This window comes from Salvelinus fontinalis, unplaced genomic scaffold (assembly GCF_029448725.1).
Source record: "Salvelinus fontinalis isolate EN_2023a unplaced genomic scaffold, ASM2944872v1 scaffold_0215, whole genome shotgun sequence".
In the NCBI taxonomy this organism is placed as follows: Eukaryota; Metazoa; Chordata; class Actinopteri; order Salmoniformes; family Salmonidae; genus Salvelinus; species Salvelinus fontinalis.
In genome coordinates, this window is record NW_026600424.1 from 263,832 (window position 1) to 273,831 (window position 10,000).

At 46.3% G+C, this 10,000-nt stretch overlaps 1 protein-coding gene across 1 annotated transcript in view; it reads right to left on the reverse strand.

The window, feature by feature from the left end:
- Positions 1–10,000, reverse strand: part of ccm2l (CCM2 like scaffold protein) — a 63,421-nt gene that overhangs the window by 53,218 nt on the left and 203 nt on the right. The window contains exons 1-3 of the mRNA XM_055912801.1: positions 9,933–10,000; positions 4,633–4,800; positions 1,770–1,853 (exon numbers count right to left, since the gene is read on the reverse strand). The exon at positions 9,933–10,000 is cut by the window's right edge and continues 203 nt beyond it. Coding sequence (XP_055768776.1) covers positions 1,770–1,853; positions 4,633–4,800; positions 9,933–9,965 — 285 coding nt within the window. The 5' untranslated portion in view covers positions 9,966–10,000. The remainder of the gene's footprint in view (positions 1–1,769; positions 1,854–4,632; positions 4,801–9,932) is intronic.

The following is a 10,000-nucleotide window of genomic DNA, read 5'->3' on the forward strand; positions in this document are numbered from 1 at the left end:
AACTAATTTAATTTTCAGTGTTTCCAGCTTCAGTTTGAAGTGATTGTGTTAGCTGTGTTGCTGGCTGTGTTGTTGGCTGTGTTGTTGGCTGTGTTGTTGGCTGTGTTGTTGGCTAGCTCCTCTAAACAACAGTGTCCTGACGAGAGAGAACACATTTTCTATTCCAGGTGAAATTGAGCCTCATTACCTTATTTTTATAGATTTATGGGTCCAAATAAATGTCACTAGAAAATAGCTTAAACAAATGTAAATGCAGCTACTTTGCTGTTATTTTGACATGACTGTAAGTTAGCCGTAGATACATAGATACAGAACCAAAAGTCTGAATGACTGGGTCGCGTCCATAGATACAGAACCAAAAGACTGAACGACTGGGTCGCGTCCATAGATACAGAACAAAAAGACTGAACGACTGGGTCGCGTCCATAGATACAGAACAAAAAGACTAAACGACTGGGTCACGTCCATAGATACAGAACAAAAAGACTGAACGACTGGGTCGCGTCCATAGATACAGAACAAAAAGACTGAATGACTGGGTCCATAGATACAGAACATAAAGACTGAATGACTGGGTCGCGTCCATAGATACAGAACAAAAAGACTGAACTACTGGGTCACGTCCATAGATACAGAACAAAAAGACTGAATGACTGGGTCGCGTCCATAGATACAGAACAAAAAGACTGAACGACTGGGTCACGTCCATAGATACAGAACACAAAGACTGAACTACTAGGTGTGAATAGATACAGAACAAAAAGACTGAATGACTGGGTGTGAATAGATACAGAACAAAAAGACTGAACTACTGGGTGTGAATAGATACAGAACAAAAAGACTCAACGACTGGGTCGCGTCCATAGATACAGAACAAAAAGACTCACCTACTGGGTGTGAATAGATACAGAACAGAAAGACTGAAGGGTGTGAATAGATCGAGGCAGCCCAGGGTAGGAGGAAGTGTAGTGTAGGAGGAAGTGTAGTGTAGGAGGAAGTGTAGTGTAGGAGGAAGTGTAGTGTAGGAGGAAGTGTAGTGTAGGAGGAAGCCCAGGGTAGGAGGAAGCCCAGGGTAGGAGGAAGTGTAGTGTAGGAGGAAGTGTAGTGTAGGAGGAAGTGTAGTGTAGGAGGAAGTGTAGTGTAGGAGGAAGTGTAGTGTAGGAGGAAGTGTAGGGTAGGAGGAAGTGTAGGGTAGGAGGAAGTGTAGGGTAGGAGGAAGTGTAGTGTAGGAGGAAGTGTAGTGTAGGAGGAAGTGTAGTGTAGGAGGAAGTGTAGTGTAGGAGGAAGTGTAGTGTAGGAGGAAGTGTAGTGTAGGAGGAAGTGTAGGGTAGGAGGAAGTGTAGTGTAGGAGGAAGTGTAGGGTAGGAGGAAGTGTAGTGTAGGAGGAAGTGTAGGGTAGGAGGAAGTGTAGTGTAGGAGGAAGTGTAGTGTAGGAGGAAGTGTAGTGTAGGAGGAAGTGTAGTGTAGGAGGAAGTGTAGTGTAGGAGGAAGTGTAGGGTAGGAGGAAGTGTAGGGTAGGAGGAAGTGTAGGGTAGGAGGAAGTGTAGGGTAGGAGGAAGTGTAGTGTAGGAGGAAGTGTAGTGTAGGAGGAAGTGTAGGGTAGGAGGAAGTGTAGTGTAGGAGGAAGCCCAGGGTAGGAGGCAGCCCAGGGTAGGAGGAAGTGTAGTATAGGAGGAAGCTGGGAGCGGAGTAAATCAGTAAAACTATGTTGTGCTTCAGTTCTGTTTTCTAGGGTTTTATTGGAGACTGTAAATGTGTAACAAACTCACTCTGGCCGTGTCCAGGAGCTGTAGCAGTTCATCTCTACTGGAAGGGTTCAGAGAACACGACACCCACGTCAGGTGACCCAGGAACTACGAGGACAACAAGGATCAGAGTTTAGCATCACTGTACTAGATTAAAGCATAAAGGCCGTGATACCGAACCCAGAGAGATGGGAGGACAACCACATCAAATCGCATTTTATTCGTCACATGCTTCGTAAACAACAGGTGTAGACTAACAGTGAAATGCTTTCTGACGGGCCCTTCCCAACAATGTAGAGAGAAACCACTGGTGTAGACTAACAGTGAAATGCTGACTGACGGGCCCTTCCCAACAATGTAGAGAGAAACAACAGGTGTAGACTAACAGTGAAATGCTGACTGACGGGCCCTTCCCAACAATGTAGAGAGAAACCACAGGTGTAGACTAACAGTGAAATGGGGCCCTTCCCAACAATGTAGAGAGAAACAACAGGTGTAGACTAACAGTGAAATGGGGCCCTTCCCAACAATGTAGAGAGAAACAACAGGTGTAGACTAACAGTGAAATGGGGCCCTTCCCAACAATGTAGAGAGAAACAACAGGTGTAGACTAACAGTGAAATGGGGCCCTTCCCAACAATGTAGAGAGAAACCACAGGTGTAGACTAACAGTGAAATGGGGCCCTTCCCAACAATGTAGAGAGAAACAACAGGTGTAGACTAACAGTGAAATGGGGCCCTTCCCAACAATGTAGAGAGAAACCACAGGTGTAGACTAACAGTGAAATGGGGCCCTTCCCAACAATGTAGAGAGAAACAACAGGTGTAGACTAACAGTGAAATGGGGCCCTTCCCAACAATGTAGAGAGAAACCACAGGTGTAGACTAACAGTGAAATGCTGACTGACGGGCCCTTCCCAACAATGTAGAGAGAAAGCAAATAGAGAAATAATAGAAAAGTAAAACACAGTAATAAAATGAATAATAAATACACAATGAGTAACATAACATGGCTTTATACACGGGGTACCAGTACCCAGTCAATGTGCAGGGCTACGAGGTAATAACATGGCTACATACACTGGGTACCAGTACTGAGTCCATGTGCAGGGCTACGAGGTGATGAGATGGCTACATACACTGGGTACCAGTACTGAGTCCATGTGCAGGGCTACGAGGTGATAAGATGGCTTTGTACACAGAAACACTCATTGAATTCTATTTAGAATCTCTGTTAAATCAATAACATCTCTGTCATAAAGATTGGTCCTTTTGACTTTTACACCATACGACCTTATATTGTGGCATGAACACAACCAGTCATCATGTTTTCATCTGATTGGCAAAAAAAATCACTTCAAAAGGTTCCCGACTCCCGACTCACATTCATCCACATGCTACATATTTCAAGCCTCCAACACAGTGGTGAATGAAATAAAATAATAAACAGTGAATAAACGGTGAATAAACGATGAATAAAAGGTGAATAAACAGTGAATAAACGGGGAATAAACAGTGAATAAACGGTGAATAAACAGGGAATAAACAGTGAATAAACGGGGAATAAACAGTGAATAAACAGTGAATAAACGGTGAATAATCGGTGAATAAACGGGGAATAAACGGTGAATAAACGGTGAATAAACAGTGAATAAACGGTGAATAAACGGTGAATAAACGGTGAATAAACAGTGAATAAACGGTGAATAAACAGTGAATGAACGGTGAATAAACAATGAATAAACAGTGAATAAACGGGGAATAAACGTGGAATAAACGGTGAATAAACAGTGAATAAACGGTGAATAAACGGTGAATAAACGGGGAATAAACGGGGAATAAACAGTGAATAAACAGTGAATAAACAGTGAATAAACAGTGAATAAACGGTGAATAAACAGTGAATGAAATAAAATAATTAACGGTGAATGAAAGAGACATTTGTTACACAAAACATCAAAAAAGTGTAACGACATTTGACGATAGACCAGAATCCAATGCTGTCTGCGCACGTCTCGGTTTTGGTTTTACGCCACAGCGTACCCCCCCCCCCCACTATTTATTTTACCCATGATGCAGTACCGGACTGTACCACCTTACTTTCACCCCTGGTCCCAGGGTCCTGAGCTTAGTGATGAGCTAGGAGGACATTATGGTGTTGAACGCTGAGCCGTAGTCAATTAACAGCATTCTCACATAGGTGTTCCTCTTGTCCAGGTGGGTAAAGGCAGCATGGAGCGCAATAGAGATTGCGTCATCTGTGGATGAGTTGAGGCAGTATGCTAATTGGAGTGGGTGTAAGGTGTCTGAGATGGTGTTGATGTGAGCCATGACCAGCCTTTAAAAGCATTTCATGTCTACAGATGTGAGCGCTACAGGGTGATAGTCATTTAGACAGGTTACCTTGGCGTTCTTGGGCACAGGGACTATGGTGGTCTGCTTGAAACGTGTTGGTATTACAGACTGGTTCAGGGAGAGGTTGAAAATGTCTGTGAAGACACTTGCCAGCTTGTACGCATCCCGGTATTCCATCTGGCCTGCGGCATTGCGAATGTTAACCTGTTTAAAGGTCTTACTCACATCAACTACTGAGAGCGTGATCACACAGTCGTCAGGAACAGCTGGGGCTCTCGCCCTTTGTTCAGTGTTGCTTGCCTCGAAACGAGCACAGAAGGTAACCCAGGAACTGAGGAGGAGGAAGTACAATGGTATGTCTGGTTGTGTCCCAAACACAAGACATCTTCTCTAGTAACACACTCTAGTAACATCCACACTTGCGTTTGAGACATAGCCTATGTCTGTGTTTGCAAGTCTATTATCTATAAGTCTAGATGATGTGTCCTCCTCACCTTTGATACAACTATAGATTGATTAGTTGACGTCTCACCTTGACCTCCTTCTCTACATAGTCATAGATGAGTCGTTCTGGGTGGATGAGGAAGTCTGGAGGGTAGAGGGGTACGGTGTGGAGTGGTCTACGAGACACACTACTCCTGTCTGTCTGTCTGCGCCCCGACTTAGAGAAGACCAGGAGCTTGATGGGTGATACAAAGCCCTGAGGAAGGAGAGAGAGAGGAGAGAGGAGAGGAGAGGAGAGGAGAGGAGAGGAGAGAGAGAGAGAGAGAGAGAGAGAGAGAGAGAGAGAGAGAGAGAGAGAAAGAGAAGGAGGAAGAGAGAGAGAGAAAGAGAAGGAGATGGAGAAGAGAGAGAGAAGGAGATGGAGAAGAGAGAGAGAAGGAGATGGAGAAGAGAGAGAGAAGGAGATGGAGAAGAGAGAGAGAGAGATGGAGATGGAGGGAGAGAGAGAGAGAGATGGAGATGGAGGGAGAGAGAGAGAGAGATGGAGATGGAGGGAGAGAGAGAGAGAGATGGAGATGGAGGAAGAGAGAGAGAGATGGAGATGGAGAAGAGAGAGAGAAGGAGATGGGGAAGAGAGAGAGAAGGAGATGGAGAAGAGAGAGAGAAGGAGATGGAGAAGAGAGAGAGAAGGAGATGGAGAAGAGAGAGAGAAGGAGATGGAGATGGAGGGAGAGAGAGAGAGATGGAGATGGAGAAGAGAGAGAGAAGGAGATGGAGAAGAGAGAGAGAAGGAGATGGAGAAGAGAGAGAGAAGGAGATGGAGAAGAGAGAGAGAAGGAGATGGAGAAGAGAGAGAGAGAGATGGAGAAGAGAGAGAGAAGGAGATGGAGAAGAGAGAGAGAAGGAGATGGAGATGGAGGGAGAGAGAGAGAGAAGGAGATGGAGAAGAGAGAGAGAGAGATGGAGATGGAGGGAGAGAGAGAGAAGGAGATGGAGAAGAGAGAGAGAAGGAGATGGAGGGAGAGAGAGAGAGAGATGGAGATGGAGGGAGAGAGAGATGGAGATGGAGATGGAGGGAGAGAGAGAGAGAAGGAGATGGAGAAGAGAGAGAGAGAGATGGAGATGGAGGGAGAGAGAGAGAGAGATGGAGATGGAGGGAGAGAGAGAGAGAGATGGAGATGGAGGAAGAGAGAGAGAAGGAGATGGAGAAGAGAGAGAGAAGGAGATGGAGGGAGAGAGAGAGAGAGAGAGAGAGATGGAGATGGAGGGAGAGAGAGAGAGAGATGGAGATGGAGGGAGAGAGAGAGAGAGAAGGAGATGGAGGGAGAGAGAGAGAGAGATGGAGAAAGAGAGAGAGAGAGATGGAGATGGAGAAAGAGAGAGAAAAGGAGATGGAGAAGGAGGAAGAGAAAGAGAGAGAAAAGGAGAGGTAGGGAGAGAAGGAAAAAGACATAAAGAGAGAGAGAAGGAGAGGGAGGAAGAGAGAGAGAGTTGTTGTGTGAATTCAACAGCAAGTCAAGGCTGAGTAATTAACAACAGATTCCTCTATCTGCCTTTTCTCTCCGTCTCTTTCCTCGTTCCCACTCTCAATACAGTTTCTAAAATCACTTTCGGTGCAATTTTCACAACTCTTCACAACTAAACTCTTCACAGATCATCATCAAAAAAGCAGTTATTTCAAAATTATAGTCTCTTTTTTTCACCAAAATGAATCAGTGTTTCATCTAGAAATTCATGTTTCAACGTTCATAGAAAGTAATTTTCGTTCACAACTCAACGCTCACGTTACTTTTCATATGATTCGCTTCTCTTTTGTTAAAATACGTTTTACTAATTACTTAATCCAACTGCTCTTAATTGATGATAACTTAAAGGTTTTGGTAAAACCTAGAGATTTAACATGTCAACTGGTTTGTCAACTACAGATTATGAGAACTTTAATAATGAAAATGTAGCAGTCAAAAGTGTGGACACATCTACTCATTCAAGGGTTTTTCTTATATATTTTTTTACTATTTTCTACAATGTAGAAATAATAATAGTGAAGACATCAGCACTGGGACTGACAACTCACTCAGAGAGAGACAGAGCCTGAGACGGGACTGACAACTCACTCAGAGAGAGACAGAGCCTGAGACGGGACAGACAACTCACTCAGAGAGAGACAGCCTGAGACGGGACAGACAACTCACTCAGAGAGAGACAGAGCCTGAGACGGGACAGACAACTCACTCAGAGAGAGACAGAGCCTGAGACGGGACTGACAACTCACTCAGAGAGAGACAGAGCCTGAGACGGGACTGACAACTCACTCAGAGAGAGACAGAGCCTGAGACGGGACTGACAACTCACTCAGAGAGAGACAGAGCCTGAGACGGGACAGACAACTCACTCAGAGAGAGAAAGAGCCTGAGACGGGACAGACAACTCACTCAGAGAGAGACAGCCTGAGACGGGACAGACAACTCACTTAGAGAGAGACAGAGCTTGACAATGGACAGACAACTCACTCAGAGAGAGACAGAGCCTGAGACGGGACTGACAACTCACTCAGAGAGAGACAGAGCCTGAGACGGGACTGACAACTCACTCAGAGAGAGACAGAGCCTGAGACGGGACTGACAACTCACTCAGAGAGAGACAGAGCCTTAGACGGGACAGACAACTCACTCAGAGAGAGACAGCCTGAGACGGGACAGACAACTCACTTAGAGAGAGACAGAGCTTGACAATGGACAGACAACTCACTCAGAGAGAGACAGAGCCTGAGACGGGACTGACAACTCACTCAGAGAGAGACAGAGCCTGAGACGGGACTGACAACTCACTCAGAGAGAGACAGAGCCTGAGACGGGACTGACAACTCACTCAGAGAGAGACAGAGCCTGAGACAGGACAGACAACTCACTCAGAGAGAGACAGAGTCTGAGACGGGACAGACAACTCACTCAGAGAGAGACAGAGCCTGAGACGGGACTGACAACTCACTTAGAGAGAGACAGAGCCTGAGACGGGACAGACAACTCACTCAGAGAGAGACAGAGCCTGAGACGGGACTGACAACTCACTCAGAGAGAGACAGCCTGAGACGGGACAGACAACTCACTTAGAGAGAGACAGAGCTTGACAATGGACAGACAACTCACTCAGAGAGAGACAGAGCCTGAGATGGGACTGACAACTCACTCAGAGAGAGACAGAGCCTGAGACGGGACAGACAACTCACTTAGAGAGAGACAGCCTGAGACGGGACAGACAACTCACTTAGAGAGAGACAGAGCTTGACAATGGACAGACAGCTCACTCAGAGAGAGACAGAGCCTGAGACGGGACTGACAACTCACTCAGAGAGAGACAGAGTTTGAGACAGGACTGACAACTCTGAGAGAGACAGAGCCTGAGATGGGACAGACAACTCACTCAGAGAGAGACAGAGTTTGAGACAGGACTGACAACTCTGAGAGAGACAGAGCCTGAGACGGGACAGACAACTCACTCAGAGAGAGACAGAGCCTGAGACGGGACTGACAACTCACTCAGAGAGAGACAGAACCTGAGACGGGACTGACAACTCACTCAGAGAGAGACAGAGCCTGAGACAGGACAGACAACTCACTCAGAGAGAGACAGAGCTTGAGACGGGACTGACAACTCTGAGAGAGACAGAGTCTGAGACGGGACAGACAACTCACTCAGAGAGAGACAGAGCTTGACAATGGACAGACAACTCACTCAGAGAGAGACAGAGTTTGAGACGGGACTGACAACTCAGAGAGAGACAGAGCATGAGACAGGAAAGACAACTCACTCAGAGAGAGACAGAGCCTGAGACGGGACTGACAACTCACTCAGAGAGAGACAGTGCCTGAGACGGGACAGACAACTCACTCAGAGAGAGACAGAGCCTGAGACGGGACTGATAACTCACTCAGAGAGAGACAGAGCCTGAGACAGGACAGACAACTCACTTAGAGAGAGACAGAGCCTGAGACGGGACAGACAACTCACTCAGAGAGAGACAGAGCCTGAGACGGGACAGACAACTCACTCAGAGAGAGACAGAGTCTGAGACGGGACTGACAACTCACTCAGAGAGAGACAGAGTCTGAGACAGGACTGACAACTCACTCAGAGAGAGACAGAGTCTGAGACAGGACTGACAACTCACTCAGAGAGAGACAGAGCCTGAGACAGGACAGACAACTCACTCAGAGAGCGACAGAGTTTGAGACGGGACAGACAACTCACTCAGAGAGAGACAGAGTTTGAGACGGGAGAGAGGGACAGAATGGTGTGTGTGTGTGTGTAATGGGATTAACAGCTCACTCAGAGGGCGACAGATGACATGACACACACACTATTAGAGACCCACTGGTTTAACCAGCGCAGCATAAGACACGGGTCACATTCCCCAGCAACCATGGTGCGTTTGTGTTTGTTTATGTGCAGTGTATCTGTGGCCATCGCCTCCTCATTGTTCCGTAGGCTACTGTGATCGATATTGTAGGCTCTCTATGAAACCATGAGTTTATAGGGTCAGAGATTTCCAATGCCTCCTTAATCTACTATCTAAATGATGATCCACCAGCCACCAGAGCAGTTACTGGCCATTCAGATTCATTTGAAGGAAATCTGATATATATATATATATACTGTATATATATATATATTTATTTATTTAACCTTTATTTAACTAGGCACGTTTTAAGAACAAATTCTTAGTTATAATGAGGGCCTACTCCCGGCCAAATCCGGACGACGCCGTCCCTATCGGACTCCCAATCACGGCCGGATGTGATACAGCCTGGATTCAAACCAGGGACTGTAGTAACACCTCTTGCACTGAGATGCAGTGGCTTAGACCGCTGCGCCACTCGAGGAGCCCTGATAGCGGCAACATTAAATCTGGAATCCTTAACGGTGAAACTGCCACCGCCGTTTCATCAAGAAAACAAAACCAATAACATTGGCGGTGGGGCAGAGAGTTGTCGCTGTTTCCCCTACAGCGGATTCCACTTTCACACTTTCAAGCTAAATCTATTGGTGAACCAGAAAACACATGACATTTTCAGAGCTCTCGTAGCCTACTGTCACACACAGCTATGTAAAGTATGGTGGGTACTGTTACAGTAATAGTATAGCACACACACACACACACACACACACACACACACACACACACACACACACACACACACACACACACACACACACACACACACACACACACACACACACACACACACAGTAAACAATGCAAGCCGCACCGCCAAAGGCCGAAACAAATAGAATGACGGCCATCTTGGCTGTGTCCCTCTACCTCTGTAGCCAGAACCCTCTGCCTGAGGAAACCGTTCACCTGATGAACAGAACGTGAGCAGGACTTACCTTCTTGGCTTTCTTAGCGGGCTCATAGTCCATCCCTGAAGTAGGCTGAGTCGTGTGGTAAGTGGCGT